The sequence below is a fragment of the Halichoerus grypus genome, chromosome 5, assembly GCF_964656455.1.
Source record: "Halichoerus grypus chromosome 5, mHalGry1.hap1.1, whole genome shotgun sequence".
Lineage (NCBI taxonomy): Eukaryota > Metazoa > Chordata > Mammalia > Carnivora > Phocidae > Halichoerus > Halichoerus grypus.
The window spans coordinates 76507609-76532865 of record NC_135716.1 but is presented as its reverse complement, the minus strand read 5'-3'; the positions used below and the strand labels follow the sequence as shown (position 1 = coordinate 76532865).

Genomic DNA, 25257 nt, shown 5'->3' with positions numbered 1-25257 from the left:
CACAGACAGCTTGTCTGGAAACATGAAGTACACACTTTCCAGCAAACCCTTCCCTTGTAAAGCCTGTGTTCTCTTTTTCCACCACTGAACCAGAAGCAGGCACTTGACCTTTATATTTTGAAACTAGAAGGGCAGAGTAAGTTCAAAGGGAGACTTCTATTTCAGGGCTCAGCCTTCAAATTAACTTCACTGTATTAGAAAGATGAACAGGCAGGTGTGGGTCTAAATGTGCCCTCCTGTTAATTGTTTAAAGAATAAAGAACACAATTAATCATTCCCACCTCTTTGCCTTGCTTTCTCCAGGAAGAATAGACAGAAATATTTTAAAAGTTAATCCTTGTGTTCTGCTAAATATGTATTCAACAAATAAAAAGATCTGAAAAAAACATAGTTGGCAGTCCTCACCTTGATGATTTTTAACTTTTAAATATTATTTATACCTGAAATGTTCCTTTACACCATCCTCAGAATATGATTAACACATTCCACCTTTTGGATATGTCAAGTCTATAAATCAGGGTTGGAATTCTCAAAACATAAATAGATAGTATGTTGAAAACCACACGTCAGCATAATTATTACTTATTCATATTTCCTAGAAATTAATGTCCCCTCATGGTTATTTTTTTTGTAGCAATCAAACAAAGTTTTGATTTTAGCAGCAGAATCCCTAAGTGCCTCCTGGATGTTATGACCATTAGTCGTGGTACTTTAATGGACAACTTACAGACAATTTGCAGGAACAAGGCCACCAAGGAATCCGCCAATCTGTCTCTAGACTCCCATCCCAACTTCTTATCCTACCAATTCCCTCCCCCCCCTCCACTTCTTTCCTTCTTCCCCACTGCACCCATCCTCCCAACACACACACACACACACACACACACACACCAGCTTACTTGATATTCCCTGACCAGGCCAGGCACTCTCTTTCATAGCTACACACCTTAATTCAAGTCCTCCCTCCACTCTCCAATGACACCCCATCCCTCTGTCCTTCCAACAGTCTGTCTAAGGACCTACACATTCTTCAATTTAATATTCCTTCTTCAATGAGGCTTCTCAGAGCTGCCTCTCCCCAAATGTAATTTGAATTGCTTTTGTTTTACTTTTGCACATTCATGGCCCTCTTGCAAAACTTCACAGTGGCTGCCATGCACCTTTATTTTATGTGTGTTAGAGTGTGTGTGTGTGTGTGTGTGTGTGTGTGTGTGTATCACTACCACCAGATCCCTTAAAAATGGAAATAATGTCACAAGCCACTCTGGATATCTTCAGTGCCATGAATATAGCAGAATATCAGTAAATACACCTGGAATTATTGGAGAGGATGAAAGAAATTGCACTTACAGTTAGTTAATTCATTCGAATTGAAAAGAAACTTCAGGTTACAATACCTTATATTGACTAGTACTTTCGTATAAATGGTTTCATTTATTTTTTTTAAAGATTTATTTGTTTGAGAGCGAGAGAGAGCGGGGGGGGGGGCAGAGAGAGAGGGAGAGACAGAGTCTCAAGCAGACTCCACACTGAGTACGAGCCTGACGTGGGGCTTGATATCGTGACCCTGAGATCACAACCTGAGCTGAAACCAAGAGTTGGATGCTTAACCGACTGCGTCACCCAGGCGCCCTATAAATTGTTTCATTTAATCCCTCCAATAATCCTCTTCCCATTTCATGATAGAAATTCTCACATTTCATGTGAAAATCAGAGGGTTTAACTGGAGAATAACTGACATCTAGGACATTGATTGGCCAGATTAAACTGGAAAGACTGGATATAAAGTCCGTAGACACAGGCAGGAATATAATGCTTTCCTCAGAAACTCCCATCATGGCTAAGAAATGCATAACTAACTGCTACTGCTCTGCATTTGTGATATCCAGCACAAACACAGGCACAGCTGCCTAAGAAGGGACAGTGATCAGTTCTGCCAAGTACAAGGGGGAAAGATCTTGGATGGAATCCCTGGCCTCCTGCTCCACCTGCTCCCGCTCTGCTCCCTGAACCCTCTCACCTAAGGCAATAGTAAACAAATGGAGAAAACTAGGGTGTTTTCTAGTTCATGTGTTGAAAGTATACCTCCCCAAACCTAATGCAATGAAGCAAATACATAATCACTCTGCATTTATTTCAGTGAGGAATGGAACAGTCCCAAGAGCTGAGAGTATTCTGGGAGAGGCTAAGGCGCCCCTGACCAGGGTGCCATAGTAGAGAGTTCCACACTTAAATTAGGAAAATCTGCCATTCTCTACCGCGTCCTTAGGAAAGGGTCCTCACAAACGTCAGCGCCTCTTCTGTGCCTCTTGAGCCTCCTCATTCGACACACCTTCTGATACAGTTAACTCCACACCCGAGACTTGATCATGGGGAAAGAATCCAAAATATAGATAAAGATGCACAACATTGATCACCTTCTTTATCACAGAACAACTACAGGTAATGGAAATGTCCATCCAACAGTAGGGGGTTGGTTAAATAGAATAAGACAAAATATCACACAGTCATTGAAAATTATTTTTATAAAGCATGCTCAAGGCCTGCTAGAATTTATATTATACAGTGTTAGTTGAAAAAAATTAGAAAGCAAAAACACAGTTATGCACAATGTGTGTTCAACTGCCCTACCATATTGACTAATTTAGAGCCTGGAAAACAAGCACAATGTCCCTGGACGACAGCATATACTCTCGCCATTCTATATCCTTTCTGTTCCTCAAACCCACAAAAAGTTATGAAAGATAAATGTTTTTGTCTTTCAACTAGTATAATTAAAATAACTTTCTAAACAGAAGCACTTTGAAAATACATTCAATAAAAATGAAAAGATTTAATTTAAGTATGTCACCATCATTCCACAAGAAGTTATGTTAGGTTTATGGGTATTTTCCTTTCTTCCTTCCTTCCTTCCTTCCTTCCTTCCTTCCTTCCTTCCTTCCTTCCTTCCTTCCTTCTTTGTTCCCTCCCTCTTTCTTCCTTTTTTATCTTTTGCTTTCTATTTCTAAACTGAGCAAGTCCAGAGATTTTGAAAACTCCACTAGTGGTAGATATAATAGAAAAGTATCATCTTCCAGATCTGTCAGCCAAGTTATTTTTAGCACCTTCCCTCTTTTCTTCTGTGTCTCTGAGAGTTAAACTGACCTTTGTTTATGTAAAAGGATCTCAATACCAGTGTGTCACCAGTACCAACATGCTTGTTCTACTAGAGCTTTCCCCTAGGTGTGAGGTTAAACAAAATCCAAAATCATTATCTTTGATGCCCTGGGCAATGTGATGTCATCTTTCTCCTAAGGGGTTTATCTTTTTCTACTTTGTTTTGAATTCCTTTCCCTGAAAGACTGTCCTATTTTTATAGGTCATACCTATTTTGTGGAGAAGTTTGCTTCTCCAAAAACAAAAATTTCATTTCATTATCTTCATGATTCCACCACTTTTTAAGGACACACAAAATGCTGATTTTTCTCAAGGCTACTGTTGTAATAGGGATAAAATTTATATGTTCCTAGCAGTTACCATGATACAAGCAAAGAAACGATTACACTGACTTGTTTGCCTGAGATGCTTAGGTAGATATTTTGACAACATAGAATATTTTCCATCATGTTAAAAAAGGAAAACCTGGGTGGGTGAACACAGGTCACTTCTATAGTTGTCAGGAAAAACGTCACTATCAGTGATTAAAAATAACTTACTGTTTTTAATCAACTTAATCAGCACTGACATTCACATTGTCACTTAATTTACAATCACTGGCCTCTCCCTGATGCCAGGCACTACTGTAGAGTATATAATGGTGACAAAGTTAGCACAGGGTCTACTTCAGGGAGAGAACAGTCTCAAGGGGGAGGGAGAAGAACCAACTTAAATCAATAAAACCACTACTGGTACAATCTTTTTGCTAGATCCCTTGTTTTGAAAGTGTGAGCTTCTTCCCATGGGATTGATATATAGGGAGCTATTGGAGCATAAAGACCATAAGACGAGGTTTGTCTTGCTTATGGGCAACACTATGTGCAAGGAACACTGAGTGAACACAGAAAAGCCGCCCGTGGCTGAGCCAGGTCAACCAGAAAAACAAATGCACACTCACACACCTTGAGTATCTACCTGCTCCCTTGGCCACCCCCTGATTAGGAGCGGCCACCCCCTGATTAGGAGCTGCCACCCACAACTAACATCACACTTCCCTTCCGCATCAAACTACCTCTTTCCACCACTTGGCAACAACACAGAAGCCGCACACAGACCTCTAACTCCACTTCCACAAGCAAACACTGACCTCCAGGTGGCAAAGTGCCATCACGCTTCTGGCATTTATTCACGTCGCTTACTCATTTAACAAATGTAAAGTAGGGTAGCATTTTTATTTGGATTCTATCTTCCTTTTAATGTGTCACTGACAGTCTTGAGTATTGTGCTCTCACCCCTTTCCCCATAAGCCCTGTGGTGTTAATGGTGATTTTGCATAGTGCCTTTTGGCACAACGAAGGCTAGTAATCGCTGTTTGGAAGGAAAGATGTTAAGGAGGTAAGACAGAGAAGAACAGGGAGATCTACTTGTATGGTCAGGTCAGGGAAGGCCTTTCTCAAAAGATGACCTTGAATGAAAACCTAAAGGACACAGAGTCACCAATGCTGGGTAGGTGGGTGTCTAGAGAAGATGGAGAAACCGGCAGAAATCAAAGGCCCTGAAAAAGTGTGAGGCTGGAAGCCCCGGGGAGACCAGAGGGCCAGGTGGTAAAGAGGAAGCCAGGAGGCTGGAGTTGGGCAGAGTTGGGTCCCAGCCTGGTTGTGAAGGCCTCAGTGAAGTGGCAGACATCCACTGAGATGGAATGAGAAGCCCTCAGGGCTCTAACAAGGGAGCAGCCAGATTGTGCCCTTCTGTTAGGGGCCTCTAGTGGCACACGGTGAAGTCACCAAAAGGAAGTGGGCATCAGGGAGCCCAGTGAACCTACAAACAGAAGTTGCTTTTTTCTTGGACACATAGTGACGTATTCCAGAAATGGACTGGAGAAAGTCTTCTGAGTGATGCAATGTTATGAGGCTATAAAAGGAGAAATCAAGGATGCAGGGATAAGCTACCCGATCATCTCTGGTGGCATCAACACATATCCTAACAAACACCACTGCCATCAGTCCTCCCTAAGAGCTTTGATCATGTGCTATGTGCTTTACATACATGAACTCCTTCCATCTCAAGCACAGAGAGGGGATGTTGCTTTGTGTCATGCGTCTAGAAAGTAATAGCATGGGAATGAAAATCTGTTGGCCTCTGGAGAGCCCAATCTTCTGCTCCCTCATGTACATGTGCACAGAGTGAGGAGGGCATGCGCAAAGTTGTCAAAGCTGGCTCTGTGCCCACTTTCCTGTGGTGTGGTAACATATAAATAGACATATTTTACCACTTTCCTCTCTTATCCAAATAGAATGTTCTCTTCTGGTTGACTAGAGACAGGTACTAAATGACAGTGTGCCATTGTAGGAAAAAAGAATTGATGGTTATAAAAATGGGTCCCTTTCCCCCTGAAAGCATGATGTTTTGCAAAGAAGCTAGGATAAAGGAGGGGGTGTTTGGACACGACATCTGGTCTATTTCTTCAGGCTAACATAGCTTCAAGGTGAGATACCTGCCATCATTACTATCTCCATGTCCATTAGGCAAACATTTACTTTGTGCTGGTCTAAAATATGACTTACCAATATGTTAGGAAGAAAACCAAAGAAGCCAACAGGTGAATCTCCCCACAAAAGTCCAAAGTGCACTATTTACACACAGCATTCTATCTTTCAAGACAGAAGAGAAGGCTCCCCTCCCATATGTCAGTGTACCAGGTGCATTTAGACCTTCTTTAAAGGGAAGAACAAAAAATAATCAGGAAATCTCTTAAAATAATAGCCATAAAGAAGGAGATTGAAACATAGTGGAAATGTGTCCAATTCTAACATTTGAGGTGAATGTGCCCACCCCCACTGATTTGTCTGCCATTGAGCACTCTATTTCAAGGGACAATGACCTGGCAAGAAAGAGAAATGATGGGCAATAAGTGGACCCAACCAGGGAATGCTAGACTCCGAGGACAGCAGCTGAACAATGGATGCAGACATGGGCTTTTCCCAACACACATGCCCACTGGGCCCATGCCACAGCCGACAGTGGCATGGAGTGCTACAGAAGGAAAGCTACCCACTAAACGGTGCAAGCACGGCCTGGCCCATCTGTCATAAACATTAGGTCCAAAGGCCACAGGTGCAGACGGTACTAAAAAGTAAAAATTACACTAGGGCTGAGGCCACTTGATAGAACAGGAAGAAGCAAAATCTAGGATTGGTTTCCAATCAATAAATGAGCTAACAACAGTCTATTCATCTTTAGCACCTGTTGTTTCTTCCTCTCTGGTTCACCATGAATAAAACAGTTTTATTTATAAAAGATGTTGTGTGTACCCAGGACCAGCCTTTTGCCTATTGTGAACTAGGCAAAGTTTGTCTTTGGTGTCCTCCCTGGCCAGCTGGCCAATGCTACTTCCTTTCTCTCCCAGCAGGTGTCAGGGCCCCCTTCCTGCGGGCAAAACACCCGCCCAGAGCCTTCTCTCATTCTTCTGATTTCACAAATGTTTCTTTAACACCTAGAATGCAAATCACCACACTAAACACGAGGCGAGAGGTTGAAAGAACTGTAAATACAGCCATCGCCCATCGCTGACACACTAATGAGAGATGCAAACACAGACACTGGTAAGCAAAGCACACACATTTTTAGTGGTCTAATAGAAGTGCAATAAAATGGCCGTGAAACCCTGGAGGAAAGAAAGTCAATTCCAAATGGTGAAATTCAAAAAACCCTAGGGAAGAAGTAGAATGTGAACTATGGCTTGAAGAATGGGAAGGACTGGGAAGGATCATGACTGGCAGAAAGATGAGGAAGGGCGCTCCAGTGGAGGGAAGGGTAAGAAGCAAGGACATAAAATTTGGAGGGCTTAGGTAGTGGTAGAGAGGCAAAGGACCACAGCTGTTTTGAATTCTGGGTCCACCAGAGACTAGCTGTTTGAACATAAAAAATTAACTTCTCTGAGCCTTAATTTCCTCATCTGCAAAATTAAAATGCACTCAACACACGTTTATTAAGGATGTTACATGGGCCAACCTCTGTGGTGGGTGTTGCGGGTACAACTGAATTAAGAATATCTACCTCAGAGGGTTTATGTTAGGATTTAAGAAGATGTATGTGAAGAACTTAGCAGAGTACCTACCAAAGAGTAATTAAATAAATAGCTACTGATGCCTATGGAGGTTGTGCTGGTGGTGATGACAATGGAGGTGGTGAGGATGGAGGCGGTGATAGTGGAGGAGGGTGGTGGCAGAGGTGGTAAAGTGGGTGGAGGCACAGTGGGGGGCGGTGGTGGAGGTGATAAGGATGGTAAAGGAGGTGAAGTGGGTGGTGACAAAAACCTTTCAGAATCTGTGATAGGGGAGGGAAATGCCGAGGAGGCGAGTCATGTGGGGCAGCATTGCAGTCCTGAACAAGTTGCCTCAAATGCATTTTCAATTTGTAAATCCCATTTTCTACTGACTTACCATGTGAAACTGGAGATCTTTCTTCCTCTAGGAAAAAAAAAAACTTATTCCAGAACAAAACAAAATCACACCCAGGAGGGCACTAATTTTACATATTTAAGGGAAATGAAAAAAAAATCACAAAACCATTAATAATACTTCTGATCTAATGCACACCTCTATATACTCATACTGTGTAGCACTCTCTCTCTACCTACTCAGAACAGAGGTCATAGGCTACTGCCAAAACAGTATAAATATAATCCCCATCAGATCATTCTCCTGCCCCCAAATCTTCACTGCACCCATTAATGCCTGATATCCTCCACCATAATGTCCCAAAGGCACCGCTTCCCTCCCCTAACCTCAGCAAAGGGCATCGCAGTCTAGCCACAAACATGGGCATCCTCGTCCCTTACCTGCAGCCATTCCCTTGGTAACCTCTGTCAATTTTACCTATCAAATCCTCCTTTTGTGGGTGGTTGAGTTTTGAGTCTTGCTATAATTGGCCTTCCCTCCTTCAATCTCCTGAATATGAAAAAGAAATTCCTTTAGAAAAACTTCAGAATGTAGATTGGGAAGGTGAAGGTAGGGAGTAATCCTCAAAACCTACAGAAAAATGTCTTCAGAATATTCTTGGGTCATATCTCACATCTCGTGAGAATTCCAGACTAATCATCCATTCTTTCCCTACTCCAGCCTGAGCTGGCTCTTTTCAGAGTCTAGCTCCCTCTTCAACCTTCTCTTTCCTTTACTTCACTTCTCAGAGGTGTTTTGATTTTTGTATTTTTGAATTCCTATGCCCTTCCAGCTCTGCAAGAGGAAAGAATGTCCCTACAAGGCTTACCTTCTTCAAACACTGGGAGAGGGGAAGTCAGAACGCTAAATTTACATCTAGTAATTTTATTCCTGAAACAGTATGGCGGTTCCTCAAAAAATTAAAAATAAAAATGCCACATGATCCAGTACTTCCACTACTGGGTATTTACCCACAGAAAACAAAAAACACTAATTCAAAAAGATATCTGCAACCCCCATGTTTATTGCAGGATTGTTTACAATAGTCAAGATATGGAAACAACCCAAATGCCCATTGCTAGATGAATGGATAAAGAAGATGTGATGTGTATACATACAATAGAATGATTACTCAGCCGTAAAAAAAGAATTAAATCCTGCCATTTGCAACAACATGAATGGATCTTGAGGATATTATGCTAAGAGAAATAAGTCAGACAAAGACAAATATTATATGATTTCACTTACATGCCAAATCTAAAGAACAAAATGAATGAACAAATAAAAGGCAGAATTAGACCTATAAATACAGAGAACAAACTGGTGGTTGCCAGAGGGGAGGGGGGTAAGGGATAGGCAGAATGACTGAAAGGGAGTGGGAGGTATAGGCTTCCAGTTATGGAATGAATATTCACAAGGATAAAGGTACAGCACAGGGAATATAGTCAGTGGTATTATAATAGGGTTGTTGTGGTGACAGATGGTAACTACACATGTGTGCTGAGCTTACATAAGGTATAAAGTTGCTGAATCACTATGTTGTACACCTGAAACTAATGTAACACTGTGTATCAACTATACTTTAATTAGAAAAATGTAATTTTTTAAACTTAACAAAAAAAAAATACCCATTCGGGCGCCTGGGTGGCTCAGTTGGTTAAGCGACTGCCTTCGGCTCAGGTCATGATCCTGGAGTCCCAGGATGGAGTCCCGCATCGGGCTCCCTGCTCGGCAGGGAGTCTGCTTCTCCCTCTGACCCTCCTCCCTCTCATGCTCTCTGTCTCTCATTCTCTCTCTCAAATAAATAAATAAAATCTTTAAAAAAAAAAAAAGACCCATGAAACAAACAAAAAAAATGATAGGCTTAAAAAGATAAATGAACAAATTCACACACACACACACACACACCACACAATTATTCTTGTCCCAAAACTAACATGGGGGCAACCCAGCATTTAATGCACTGTCAGTGCGCTTGACTGCATGCCTCATCCACAGGCTTGTTTCCCCTCCAAGTAGGAGAAAACTTCTGTAAGCAAAGGGCCTAGAGAATACTGCTAAACGAGTGAAAATTGTACCTTTCCCCAAACCAGTCCTCTGTGCTTGGTATAAACTGTTGGCTTTTAAAAATGAACATGCTGGTCAACTGAAGGGAAAAGAATCTAAAGAAATATGATAGTGGCAATGACTCAGGACCCAGAGTGGATTAGCACAGAGAGGGGAATACGAAGCAAGGGGGACGGAAACTTTGTAAAGTGAATCACAGGGCAAGTCTGTCGTTTGAAAATGCTGTCAGATCAAATTTCTAACTATGGATGTCACAGGGTGTCCTGGCTGGGTGGGAGCGGGACTTCAAATTCTTCCAGCCAGTGGGGACCATCACCACCATGTACCCTGTACTTTCAACCAACAGCAATTCACTAAGCACCTACTATATGTCCAGGACTGTTCTAAGGGCTGGGCCAGAGCAATGAACAAAAGAGACCCAAATTTACTAAGCAAATAAACAACAAAGATGAACAAAACATATGTATTAAATTCAAGAAGGAGAAGAGCTTTAGAGAGCAGGGAAAGGAAACAGCCAGTGGGGGCAGTTGGTAAGAATAGGGGTAGAAGGGTTCAGTTTCGTTGGGTGGTCTGGGAAGACGTTCATGTGAGGATAACATTTCAGTCAGGAAATGAGGGAGCAACAGAGCCATCGAGATATCTAGGGATGATCCCAGCACCTCATGAGTAGGCCTGGACTGTGGCTCAGGCATGCCTGAACCACACGTGATGAATGTCAAGATCAACAGTAGAGAGAAGCCAGATTACAGAGACTGTGGTCCATGAGAAGAAGCCATCCTGAGGGAGGGAAGAGACTGACATGCAAACTGGAATTCAAACAGGAGAACCCCGAGAAGCATTGCGACTATTTCAGATCCTGCCTGGCGACTAGCCAGACCTATGCTGGAGGATGAGTGTGCCTGGAATGACAGTATTCTCTATTATTCTGGAATTCAAGCAAACTTGAGGAAATAGACCAAGAAACTAAGCCTATGAAACTAAATTTATGAAGACCTTTTACCAAATTACTGAAAATGGTGAGATGCTTATGGAAGTAGAAAAGTATGCCAAATATACAGAATATGAATACCTATAATATGTACATATACAGAAAATGGGCACAAATGAAAATAAAATGGTAAACAGAATTTCTAACTCTTAGTACGGTTTTAAGGGACTCATACATCCACAACTTCAAAAAGGAAATGATGTATCGCTTGGCAAATTACAAACACAAAAAGACAGAGACTCTGGGGAGCAGAGCAGAATTTTCCCTCCTAACAGACACCAGACATAGTCACCTAAGGAAACAGGTTCTAGTCTAACATTTTATTTAATTCATCTAGTGGTAACTGTACATCTTTTGATAGTGTAATGGTTTGATAATCAGTTTGGCTTTCAGATAAATTATATTGATTTACCAGTTTTGAACAGCATCTACTATTACCTTGTTACGAACAATGAATATTCCCCCTTATCTTTCCTCTGATTTTCTCCTGTCCTCTGAACTCTCCATGTTTATTAATAATTGTATTATGTTGATCTAAGTTTAAAGCACCTCTATTTCTGTGAACTCCATTTTCATAGGGGGTTCATCTTCACTCTCTTTAAAGGGATGCTCACCTCTATCCCTTCACTCCCAGCTGAACAGCTGACCTTTATAACCAGATATTCTTGGGGCGCCTGGGTGGCTCAGTCGTTAAGCGTCTGCCTTCGGCTCAGGTCATGATTCCAGGTCCTGGGATCGAGCCCCACATCGAGCCCCGCATCGGGCTCCCTGCTCCGCGGGAAGCCTGCTTCTCCCTCTCCCACTCCCCCTGCTTGTGTTCCCTCTCTCGCTGTGTCTCTCTCTCTGTCAAATAAATAAATAAAAATCTTTAATAAAAAATAAATAAATAAAAAATATAACCAGATATTCTTCATGAACAGCTTAAAGGAACTAATTTCCCTAGTTCATGAAACTTTAATGTGTTTATTTGTTATATGTATTATGTGAATAACAACATGGCTAGGTATTTAAATTCTTGAGTTCTACTTTCCCTAAAACTTTCTTTATTGCCTTTTCCTTGAATCATACTACAAAGAAGTCCAAGGACAGTCAAATTTTATTTTATGTATATATTTGTTCTTTCTTTATTGCAGGAAATTTTTCTCCTATCATACACACACACACACACACACACACACACACACACACATATATATATATATGACAGCATTATTCCAATTTTGTGTCAGCACTGCCTGCCCTCCACTTTAATTTTATTTGGCTAATTACTTCTGTCTCCCCTCCTCCCTTTTTTCTGCATTCAAAGGAATTGTGTCAAATATCTCCTCTGTCACCCATCTGGTTTTCAAATAAATTGCTATTCTGTTTCTTGATTATTCTAATGTATTTATCAGTCCTTTGGTGGTATTTTTAGATCTTCAATTTGTTTTTAACACCAGAATCTGTTACCATTAAGTTAATTATGTGTATTTGTTAATCGATTTTGTTTCATTGAATAATGATCTATTTAAGTTTTTTTTATTTTACTCAAAAAATTAAAAACTATCTTTATACGTATCAAAATTACACATTTACATAGTCTGGATAATGTCAGAAAGGGTTTCATTTTTTTTTTTTTAAATAAAAGTGCCTTGTGTCCGTTCTTCCAACCCTCTTCAGATGTAGCTATTTTTCCTTCTACTTAACTCTTTTGTTTTTTTACCTACATGTTTTTAAATCATATGCTTGAACTGATTTTATTTTCATCCATTAACTATGGAAAATCCACTTTGGATTTAAGATTTAGCTTTCCTTTCCCCTCTTCCACCCAGTACATGCAAGATCCTACCCCCATCCTCTGAGATAATTTTACCATAATTTTTCCCGTAATTGTCCATTCATAATTCTGAATGGTCATACTAATGTCGTAATTCAGGGTTGAGAATGCAGCAATTATGATTGGTTTACCTGTTTACTCAACTTTGTGTTTTCCTGGAGAAGCAGAATAGAATAGTGGCTAAGTGCATACGTTGAGTATTAAATGTCAACTACAACACTCACTGGCTTTGAAATGTTGTTTCAGTTACTTAACCTACTTGTGCTTCTATTTCCTCGTATGTAAAATTCGGACAACAGCAGCTACCACAGAACAAGTTCACAGAGATGAAATGTTTAGAGGAGTCCCTTGCACATGCTAGCTGTGATTGTGCATTACTATCAGGGATGGACTTCCTGAACGCTTTGAAGCTTTAAGCTTCAAGGCTCCTCACCTTTAAAGGCCCAGGAAGGCCCTCAGAAAGATCCTGGTGATGCGTTCACATGCTTATATGTTTTTTGTAAAATTTGAAAAAATAAGGGGGTGCCTGGTTGGCTCAGTCCGTTAAGCATCTGATTCGGCTCAGGTCATGATCTCAGGATCCTAGGATAGAGTTCCACATCGGGCTCCCTGCTCAGCAGGGAGTCTGCTTCTCCCTCTCCCCCTGTGATCTCTCTCACTCTCTCTCAAATAAATAAATAAAAATCTTTTTAAAATTTTTGAAAAAATAAAATAGTGTAACCATAATTGATTAGCACCATCATCTCTGACACTCCAACTTCCCTTCCATCTCACTTCCTCCCCACACGAGAGTTTTTATTTTGCTATCATATGTTTTATTTTCCAGAGTTCTCTTGTTCTCTAAATGTCTTGCTTCATAATTGTATCTCTGGAAATATTAATAATAGTCTATTTTTTTTAAGTTTCTTTTCTCTTTGTTACTTCCATCTCCTCTAAGCTGCTTGCTCCATTTGCTAGTTTTGCTTAGGGGCTTTCTTCATTTCTTTCTTAGCTGTTGATATTTAAGACTAAGGGACTGAAAGGCTGAGTGGGGCTTGTTAAACTGTGAGCTGTGGGGCAGCTGGTCCTCCATTGTCAGTATCCACAGGATCTTTCTTCTCTAGCTCTTCAGCTGGTCCCATATCTTTCTGGATCTGAAAGGCCTGACTGCTAGTATTGTAGGAGCTAAGTGAGAGAAGATAGTGTCTCAGCCTCCAGAATGCAAATATCCACTTGATCTACTTGACTTCAATGTATACAAACTCAAGTGCAACTTGGGTCCTTTGTGAGAGAGATCCTTTTGCATTATCAGCTTCAAAAAATAAACCCCATTAGGGGTTAGTGTCCAGGCCGTACAGCTTGAAAGAGGGAATACTGGAGGTACCACTCTATTATATAGACTTGCAATTGGAGCCCCTTATTTAAGCTCTCCTCTTTCATTCTCCACTTGTAAAATCACCAAGCACTCCCAATTTCTGAGCCTTTGAAGGATTTTGCTTTAGGTGAGCTCTCAACTTTTCACCCACTGGTTTAGAATTTAGATTTGAGGGGAATTTATCACATTATTCACCTCGGACTCATCTATGTCCTAGACTCTAAAAATTTTTAAATTTCTCATTATTTCAGTGGGGGTCTGAAGGAAAGCAAAAGTAGATGTATGTGTACAAGTCACCACCTTTGCCCAGAAACCCTCCAGAATGGATTTCAGAAATACCTCATTTCTTACGTGTTATATTCCATGTTAGTCCACTTCTCTTTCCTTCCCATCCTATCTCATTCTCTCTTTCCTCTTCTCCTTTTTGTAATATTTTGCTTGGTCATCACAGCATTTCCTTTCATTGTATATTTATTGAACTATATGGTGTTCTCAAGATCTTTTGTGTTTTTAAGATAGTTTGGATAAATTCTCCTCTACTTACCATGCACCCTACTGTCTCTGACACCTGCCTATCTGTCCCCAGAGCTTAGGTTCCATAGTTGGTTATTTCTTATTCTAGTGCTTCTGTTTGACTGAGCAGCATTAGGGAGGGGTTGGAAGGAGTTGTCCCCTAGGTCTGGGCAGGCATGGCTGGTGGAGTAGGATTCTATATTTAAAAATCCTGAATCAATGTTTGGTCTGCATCCTGAGAGGCACACTGCATCATTCCCCCTAGTTCAGTGCAGCCTCAAGATACACAGTCCGCTCCAGGCATTCGCTTGCCCCATTTCAGGCTTTTGCCCCAGGCACCTTCCTCATCAGTGGGAAATTAAGACAGGAAAATGCATGGGTTGAGGAGCTGGGTTGTTAGTATATAGCAAGGGAGAAGGACTTCACATGGGGATCCTCTGTCCTTCATCCCTTGGGCTCCTGCTACCTAAAGAATTGTTTCTTCTTTTTACTTTTGTCTTCCATTCTGCTAAATCTCTATTATTTGCTAAGATAAAGATTAGCTTTGGATGATTCTAATCTTTCTGCCTTCCTTCCGATTTTTCTTTTCAGCCTAGAAAAAGCATTGAAGTTCAGTTCTCAAGAGTCATCCACATCTTTCCTATGGCATTTATACACCCATTAAGACTTCTCTCCAAGCTGGGCAAAGGTAAAAAGATTTTTCAGATTTTCATTCACTACCTCTCCTTGCTCAAATGCTAGAGTGAGATGGAGTCTTGTTTCTTTCCCTGCTTTCTGGTTTCTTTTTTTAAAAGATTTTATTTATTTATTTGAGAGAGAGTGTGTGAGAGAGAGAGCACGAGCAGGGGGGAGGGGCAGAGGAAGAGGGAGAAGCAGACTCCCCACTGAGCAGGGAGCCCTAAGCGGGGCTCCATCCCAGGATTCCAGGATCATTACCTGAGCCAAGGGCAGATGCTTAACCAACTGAGCCACCCAGGCACCCCTCCTGCTTTCTAGTTTCAAAGTTTAAAAACTAACCATAAGGTTGTGTATGATTTCTTCTGGGTTTTTTTTTTTCTTTTAAGATTTTTTTTTTATTATGTTATGTTAATCACCATACATTACATCATTAGTTTTTGATGTAGTGTTCCATGATTCATTGTTTGTGCATAACACCCAGTGCTCCATGCAGAACGTGCCCTCTTTAATACCCATCACCAGGCTAACCCATCCTCCCACCCCCTAAAAACCATCCATAAGGTTGTGTATGATTTCTTCTGTTTTTTTTTTTAAGCTTTTTTTTTTTTTTTTTTTTGTATTTTTTATGCTTCATTCTATTATCTTACTGTGAACAGCCCCAAAGATACTTTAAGGATTAATTTTTTAATATTTTCTTCCTGAAAATGTTACCAACTGGTTTTTTGCTACTCAGTTTCCTCATCTATAAAATGTGGACATAATAGCATGTACATAATGGAAATGTTGTGAGGATCTAATGAAATAAGTACTGTAAGACACTGCATGTGATCCTAAACTAACAGTAAAACTACACACTACACTAGAGTCTAAGTGCAGGAGATACTGTGTCTGTCTAGACTAATAGTAAACCACTCAATAAAGGAGCTCAAAAAGAAAAGTACAACCATCTGGCAACCATCATAATGATAACTGATATAGGCAAGAATCATCAATACATGAAAACTAGTGAGATAAAAATCGGATAAGAAACAGAATCATAGTCTCCTGAGCTATTAATACTTAAAAAGGGAAAAATAGTAACTCTGTTATGAAGAACTTTGACAGATACCACCGTAGCCAACTGAACAAACCAGTAATGAGACCAATTAATATTCATGCCTCCTGACATGATACACTAAGAAGAACACAATATCACTTCCATGATGTTCCTGCCAAAAATGGGTAACTTGAATCAAATCATGAGGAAACATCAGACAAACCCAAACTGAGGTACATTTTGCAGCATAATTGGCCTCTACTCCTCCAACATGTCAGGGTTACGACCGATATAGACTGAGGAAATATTCTTGATTAAAAGACTAAAGACATATGACAAATACAATACATAATCCTGGATTGAATTCTGGATAACATTTTTTTAAGATTTTATTTACTTATTTGACAGAGAGCGAGCACGAGAGAGTGGCAGAGGCAGAGGGAGAAGCAGGCTCCCTGCTGAGCAAGGAGCCGGATGCAGGACTCGATCCCAGAACCCTGGGATCATGACCTGAGCCGAAGGCAGATGCTTAAACGACTGAGCCACCCAGGCATCCCAGAATTCTGGATAATTTTTTTTTTGCCATCATGGACATTTTCGGGATAACTGTCAAATTTGAAATAAGTGTATAGAGTCTATCACTGTTGATGTCATGATTTGGATATCGCATTGTGCAAAGTTAAGATGATGTGTATGTGTTTAAGAATATACACTATGGTACTTAGCAAAAAAGGGGCGTCATGTCAGGTCTTATCACAACATCTTGTCACAAACATTTCATGAAAAAATAATATGTAATATATATGTGTATGTGTTTGTGTGTATATATACACATAAATAGAGAAAGAGACAGAGAAAGCAAACTCAGCAAAATGTTAACAATTAGAAAATCTTGGTGAAGGGTATTCTGGAATTCTTTGACATTTACAACTTTAGTACTTACAACTTTTTCTGAGTTTAACATCATTTCAAAATAAGTTATGAAGCATCAGTACTAAAGCATAACCTCCCTAGAGACAAGTCTGTTTCTGAAGCAGCAGTGAGGAAAGCTATGGTTTGGGATTTAAATTCCAACTCCAACACTTACTAGTTTTAGGATTTTGAAAAATTTCCCTTACTTCTCTGAAAGGCTCAGTTTCATCACCTGTACAATGGACATAATAATAATAATAACCTCGAAGGGCTCTCGAGAGAACTCAGTGAAAGAACACATTCAGATGAGACCGATGCCTGACGTATTAGAGGGCTCAGACACTTGTCAGAAAGAATGAATGACCATTCACTGCAGAGACGAAAGGAATTCAGGCATTTGCAAGCCCATGAAGCAAATATTCCGATCATTCCTCTTCTGGTTTCATAGCATCCTAACATTTAAGAGATGCAGAGCAGGTGATGTGAGGGACACAGAAGGAAGAAAAGGAAGATGAAACAAGGTACGATCCCTAAAGGTCATCATTCTGTTTTCATCAACCCACCTGAGTGGAAGACACTAAGCAGAGCAGTGGAACGAGGTGGCCAGCCAGCTCCATTTTCCCCTCATTGTCCCGCATTTTGAGAACTTCTACTCATCTTTTGATATTTATACCACTTTTCTCTATTTTCCATTGACATAATGAATACCAACTTATGTTTAATTTTTAATCAAAGTTAAAAGCAAAGCAAAGCTCAAGACATCTTACTGATATGCTTAAATGCCTAGACTCTTTTCTATAAGATACAAAGTATAAGTGTGTACATATTTAAAAAAAAAAGGTTTCTTCAGGATCTTCCAAGTACTCAAAACAACATGTAACCTATAACTTTATCTTACCTGTTCCAGACCCAGTTACTATTTTACTAGTTGATATATTACTGCTTCAGAACCACAACATTGTTTATGCCTTTTGAACAAGCTGATAAAAAGAAACATTTGCTTAAGGTTCCCATCAATGAATGCAGAGCTTAGACTAGTCTTTAGTTTATACAAACGTTCTGCTTATTAATTCAGAATATTCATTCAGTTATTGAAATATGACAAAACTGTCCAGTGAGAGACTGATTCTCTATTATACATATTAGCTTTGCACAAAAATCCTTTGGCTCACGAATAACTGCCCCCCTGTCTAAGGATTTATAGACCTCTTTGAATTTTTTAAACTGCAATTTAGGTATGAAAACTCTATCATCAATGCTCATCAATGTACAGATAGATTATAAATTATCAAAATAAGTTCCTTCTGATTAGGAGCTCTCCAGCTAGATTTCAGCTTCAGAAATTCTAAAACAACCTATGTTCAGTCCAGTCCATGCCAACATCCACAGCATCCTTTTTAATTAAAAGCCAGTGATATGACTCAATGCTACCTGTTTCATTGATCCTGTTATATTCCTCTTTTGGTCAGAGTTCTCTTTTCCGGATTTAAACTTTTATGAAAACAAATAGCAAATATTTATTCAAATTGATCACCATTATTTCACACCCTGAAAACTACATTTCCTACTATAAAATTACATTTATCTACATTAATTTTAACAAACCAAGGATTATTCAAAGTGATAATCACAGTGGTAACTGTAGCTGGTAGAAGGGCTGGTAGCTAAAGTGACTTTACATATTTGTATATATATATATATATACATATATATATATAGACACATATATACATATATAGTTTCATATGCATATATATTTACATACTTTCATATATATAATCCTTACTAAAATTACTTACAGACCCCAAACAAAAAATTTTTAAAAATCTGCTTACTTGGACACATTTCAATGGGATGTTCATGTCCCAATGAGTGTATGGAACAGAATAAAATATAACAATACTGGAAGAAAGGAATGGTGGGGATGGGGAAAAGGGTGGCCAGCCCTGCTTTTATGCCCAGATATAGATGACAGATGATTGTTGAGGCTCTCTAGACTTTGAGTTCAATGTGGAGCCAACAGGGAGACCTCTGCAGAAGCCCAGTACTTAGAGAGCAATCTGCTCTGACTTAAATAGTTCCACCAGTGGGGTTTGCAGACTATATATTATATTGCCTTATTTGTCAATTGATCCCATCAGTAGTCAATCAGGTGTGAAAACAAGAACCAAGGTAAAGAAAAAAAATGAAATTCTAACTGTTCTGTCTACTTGTCACCCTGAAAAGCTTTAGAGGAGGTGAAATGTTCTATTTTAAATAAAACACAGAATGTAATCAACATTAAACAGGAACCTTTTACAGACCACAGAATCAATGATTCCAATTTCTCCCTCCCTCTCTGCTCTCTGGAACAATTCAGGTTGTAATTATAAAACCCTCCCTCTAAGCAAAGTGGGACAAGACCCTCTAAAAAATAAAGTAAATAAATAAAATCTTAAAATACATATGTATAAAAAAAGACCCTCTACTCATGGCTTCAGGCTGGGTTAAAGTGAAACTCGATCTAACACAGAGACCCTCTAAGGTCAGTGTGCATGGGTCAGCTGGGATCCCAAGACACCACTGACAGATTCAGAGCTGGTAGTTCCCTGGTGGACCAGTAATCTGTACTTGAAGAAGTTGTTGGGGTGACTTAGGGTAAGAGTTTGGGGCTCTACCTTCAGGTGTCTGCCCAGGAACTGTGAGGAGGAGTGAAGCAGAACCCAGAACACAGGATGTTGATATGATCTTCCACCCAAAATTAATATGAAAGCTTGACAAAGCCAACCTGCCGGCAGCCAACTCTTAACATCCAAGTGGGTATTTTTGTGAAATCCATCCATCTCTTCACCAAACCATTCACATTAGCCTATTACATGAAGTCTTTGGTGTTCTTCCTTTTGCTATACACATTACTCATACTGGGAAGTGAAATGAGCTGAGAGTTCAAGGGCACTTTTGACTGGAACCAGATGAATTGTTGCAGTTGCCTGGGAAACCTTTGAAGACAACAATACTTGATACGTCAAATATCTGAAGTCAATTTGAGCCAAAGTCATTTAGAAGGTAAATCCAAGAAAGCTAATAGCATAAGAGGGACACTTGGCTTGTAAAAGTAGTTCCAATTTGTTATGTGCTCATGAACTTTTGAAAAGAGGAAAGTGTTTTATAATCGTAATTAGCCTATAAGAATAATAATCTTAAATGCTAACTTTCAAATTACAGGATTCAGCATGAAGACATTTAGAGTCCCTAAACATTTATGCATAGACAATTAAACTAGGGTTTTTATAACAGCCTTGTAACAAAATATAACACATTTTCGTAAAATTGTCCCTCTAAGTTCTTTGGACCCTGTTCCAGTCTAATATGTCTCCCCCCCCCCCCCCCAGATTTCCAGTGTAAAACGTATGTCAAATACTGAGTAGCACATTGGGTTTTTTTTAATAAAATGTAAAATGTTTGCTGTAGTAAGTTTAAGGGGAAAAAATTTAACAAGCAGAACGATGTGCTATTAGGTTTTTTTGCTTGTTTGTTTTTTATAGGCTACTGACATAACATGTTTGTTTTTTACACAGTGTGCTATTATTTTGCAATGAGGAAATGCGGATTGAATGGGAATCTTTCTAAGTTGTATTTTGCTTCAAATGCTGAGTTTGGTAAGGGTTGTTGCATGAATCTAAATTTATAATTTTTCCAATATTTTTCAACAGAAAATCACCCTGAAAAGCCTTATAATGAAAATTTGCACACATGGCTGGTATTTGCATTCACATAGTCTTTTTGTGATAAAATAAATCAAAAGGAAAATCAAAGTGCAAACGCCTCAGAGGTCCACAAGGAAATCACATTTTTTCCTCACACCCCAACACTTTCATGATGAGAAACTTATTTAGGGATTCACATGTTTGAGGCTTTTTAAAAATTAGTTTAGAAGTCTATGATTTGGGTGGGAGGCTCTGTCCCAAAAGTACTAATTGTATGCAGATTTTTTTCACTTTAGATTTTTAGATATTTGGAAACGCCTCTGAGTTCATTGCTCTGCGCTGCCCTCTGCTGGTGATTTCCTATAAATGGTTTCAGGAAACAATCCAGCAAAGCTGTAGCTTCTACCAGCCCACATCGCTACCCAATTTCATAAATTCATTGTTCAAGGGGCTCTATTTCTTACACAGTGATGGACATAGCTGTATTTTAATTTAAAATATTTAAATAAATAATTACGGTAAAACTTTTTTTAAGTTCAGAATCTCAATTTAATTTTTATTTCATGCTGGCGATGAAGCTTTTCCCCAAGAATAACTCATATAGTCACAAATTAATGACACTATTTCACCTAAAAAGTTTGGCAATAAAGTAAGGAAAACACTATGTTACTTTGAGTTTATTTAATCTGGGATGACTTTAGAAGGAATGGTACAATGTTAAAAATCAGCTACCTTAACATGACTATATTATAGGAGAAGAATCACTTCTTTTGCATTACTCATTCAAAGTTGATCTAAAAGGAACCATTCTAGTTAATTTGACAGCAATTTATCTGAAATAGTGAGACAGATCAAGGCTCCAAGTTGTGTGCAACCAAATGCATCCCACCAACTGTTAGAAAATCAGAAGCTCTCCCTCCATTGCAATGCTTACTCCAATGTAACTTCTACTCAGTTGTAACTGCTTAATTTTATACACAATCATGAACATAAAACTGCCACAGTCCTGAGAACTAACAGATTGATTTCTGTGCCTGCTGGAAAGACAGTCTTGTTACAGTGCTAATGGTATGTGTCTATAACCTACCAACAAATAAATTAGCTATGCTTTGTTGCAAAAACTCATCCAGAATCCCAAATACTACATAGTGACCAATGCAATCTTTGTCCCACTGAACTTCATTGAAAGTACCCACTCGGGAGTTCTAAATGATGTTCATTTTTAGTGACCTAACGTAGCTGGAGATTTAAAACAATCTTAATGCTCAAGGGAAGCACCATAAAGTTTGTGTCCTCAGCGCCTGTCTTCCAGTAAAGAGACATACAGCATACATATGTTGCAGGTCTCCTATAGCGACAAACAAACGGCTCCAGCATTCAACATGTCTTCGTATTTGATGCTTATTATATGTAAGCAACAGATGTACTTCTCATCTGAGCACCATAAAAGTGATTTTTTTAAGAATCCTAAATAGAAAATGAGTCAGTCCCAGTGCAAATACAAACCTAAAAGATATTCCATACTGTACAAGTAACATTTGCTCTATGAAACACATTGACGTTTTAGCGTAAGTGCCTGTCGAATGCAATAATCTGTCCTCCCCCTGCCCCCCGCACACGTTCCCCACGGCTCTTCAACTGGCATTAGAAACAACCCCTGGTGACCACCCATTGTCACAGTGGACCCAGGGCTACCATGCCCATGCCTGAAAGAGGGAGGGGCAGAAGGTGGGCCCTCCTAACCCCCACCCCATCCATCCTGCCTCAGTGGTTCGTGTTTTTCTCCCAAAGTTCAACCCAGTGTGACGTAATGAAATAACCTGAATCTACTTTTTTACAATATTTTTTTTTCTTACCTTAACCTGGCGAATCTCTACAGATGTGTAGAAAGTTATCTTTTCCGGGATATATTCCAAAATGCTCTTATGCTATTTCTCTTAGGATTTCTCCACACTGCCTCATTCAGAAATGTTATTGCTTTCTAAAGGAGAAAAAGAAAATGTGCACATGAAAATTATCATAAGAAAATCATTGATTTCTAATCAAATCTAAACAAATGCCAAGCCAATGTGAATAGCACCTTCCAAAGCTCTAGGAGGCATTGGTTTTTGTGTAGCATGTAGAAATCTTCTCTCTCCATGTAGCTTTATTAGATGCTATGTTTTCCAAGATGTAAAATATTCACAGTTATCTCAATAATTTTTTTCTCCTTACCTCTAGTATTCCAGTGAGGTCACATTCTGTTAAAAACATCCTGCCCTTCTCCCTACAAAAAGGTTCCATAGAATCAGAATGCAGAAGCGCTGCAACTTGCTAACTTTGCTCTGTGTTATTTACCAACCGCACAAAGAAAATGCTGTCTATTCAGAACTCATTTCAAAACTCTTTTCACTGAGAGTGAGCGAACAAGCGGGCTCATGTCCCGAGCTTCAGTCACATCTCCAGCGGCCGGTGCTGGCTGCGGGGCCGGCGCCGCGTGGCACGGCCCCCGCTGCTTCCCTACAAGGGTCTGTTGTGCACCGTGGGTGCCGGCCACACAGGGGGGTGGGAGTAAATAAAGTGTGTGTGTGGGGGGGGGTGTCCTTTCTCGCCCCAAGTTTCTTTGCTTGTTTGTCCCAAATTTCTGTCAGGGGGCTGCCGTCTTCCCCAAGGCTTCCTGATCCTGACATCGAGGTTACAAATATAGAATCAGCTCCCCTAACCTGAGTTTGAGGCTTGACCTCATTACTGAGTTGCTTTGACAACTCATTTAGGCAAGTTATTTAAACCACCTGCAATTCAGTTTCTTTTTGTTTTCTGATCATGGTGATTGTGCCTATTTCATTAGGTGTGAGGAGTAAGTGAAATCATTCTGGAGAAGTGCTATTACACTACCTGGAACCTACAGGTAAGGGATTTTCCTACAAAAGTCTTTCTCAGTCCAACTGAGGCACAAAGACTCAGATCTTAGTATAAAACTTACTCCCAAGCTCACGGCCAGGCAGAGGTGCAGAGGAAGTAACCCAGGAACTTGTTCTGTGGCTCTGGATCCCTCTGCAGGATCAAGAATATTAAAAAAAAGAGTAGAGGGTATGAAGCGGAGGCTAGTGAGAGACCTCAGCACTATACTGGAGTCCCGTCACCATTCAGGAGGCTGCGGGTGGGGGATATTACCTTCTAACCGCACATCCGAGTGGAGAGGAGGCTTCCGAGCAAGTTCCCCGCAGTTGGGGGAGAGGAGCCAGTCCGGGAAGGCTCAAGCTGACCATGCACAGGGGGGTCTGTCCCAGAATCTGTCCAGGACGTCAGAGATGCTGACAAACAGTTTTGGGGGCAGAGTTTGGAGCACACGGATGCTTGCAGCAAGGGCTGCACCTGCTGAGTTGGGGCGGAGGTTTAAGGGGGATGGGAATGAGGAGATGGGAATGGGAATGGGGTATGGGAATGAGGGGGAGTTCTTAGGACCTTCCAAGGATGAGGAGACCCGGACTGACGGGAAGAGGCTGGAGGGGGACCATAGAATAGCCAGGGCTGAGGAAGGGGCTATCCAGGGACAACTTGAAGAAAGTGAGATGCATGTCCCTCCCTCCACATAGCAGGAATCGAGGGAACTCCAAGAATAAGGAGCTTTGCTGCTTCGAACTTCCAAAGACTCAGTGCTGTAGAAAGTCCATCAAGACAGTTGGTTCAAGGGGGGTTTTCCAGGGCAGAAAATGGGCTGCCAGCTAGCCAGATAAGAAAGGGCTGATGATCTTACCTCTCTTTCCTGCATGGCCTTGCATGGCCCTGCTCACTCACACACACACACACACACACACACACACACACACACACGACAGTGAAATGGGGAGGGGACAGAAAAAGTGAGAGAGCAGGACTCCCCAGCCTGGTGGCAGGCAGGCAGGCTCTAGGGGAAGACAGGGTGAGGTGTACCTAGGTCAAGGTCAATGATTGACTACTGCAGGAACCAGACATTTTAAGGACTGAAATGAGACTGTTTCTGTAACTTAAATTGTCCAAGGAATCTTTTGTATCACCTGAAAATAAGCAGGAAGGCTGGGAGAGGGGAGAAGGGGAGGGAGGGAGGGCTACCAGGGTTTTTATGCAGGAGTCAAGGACATTGGCCCCAGTGAAGAAAGTTTGTAAGAACAATAGGGGGAAATGTAGGTGGTATTTTGGTTCTGTCAAGAGTAGTGCTTTTTCAGCATATCAGTTACTTAAACTACACATGACAAACTCCTTTGCTAGACTAGAAGCTCCAGAAGACAGGGTCCCTGTCTTTTATGTTCCTTGAGGTTTCCCCAGAGTCTAACACAGAGCCTGGCCCATGGCAGCCAACTAGCTATCCTACCAGATTTCAGTTGGTTGTTTTACTTTAAGCCATTCCTGTTCCTGATGTTCTTTCTAGAAAAAATCTAGATAAATATATTTTCTCATAATGGTTTTGATCACCTCTAAGACAGTCTTACTACTAAATTATTTTTTTCATTCCGCACTTTCTCCACATGCTACCTCTCCTTTGCCCCATGTCTTCCAAAAAACCTTGTATATCTCTAACATTATAGCACATATAAAAGACACAAGTTGAGTTTCATGCAAGTCTTGATTATTGGTAATCAAAAGAAGACTGATCAAAGCACACCTTAACAAGCAT

The 25257-nt window shown here is 40.4% G+C and overlaps 1 protein-coding gene across 6 annotated transcripts in view; it reads right to left on the bottom strand.

Annotated features, from left to right (window-relative positions):
* Positions 1-23099, bottom strand: part of LOC118523456 (uncharacterized) — a 187464-nt gene extending 164365 nt beyond the window's left edge. For 4 of the 6 annotated variants that reach the window (XR_013447898.1, XR_013447897.1, XM_036073045.2 and 1 more), the window contains exons 1-2: positions 22839-23099; positions 22481-22605 (exon numbers count right to left, since the gene is read on the bottom strand). Coding sequence is in view for 4 of the 6 variants with exons in the window: in XM_036073045.2 (XP_035928938.1) it covers positions 22516-22605; positions 22839-22907 (159 nt within the window). In the remaining 2 variants the exon portion in view is untranslated. Of the gene's footprint in view, positions 1-21713; positions 22092-22480; positions 22606-22704; positions 22765-22838 lie in introns of those variants that run through there. The other 2 variants (XM_036073046.2, XM_036073049.2) reach the window with 2 other exon arrangements.
* Positions 23100-25257: the final 2158 nt, after the last annotated feature.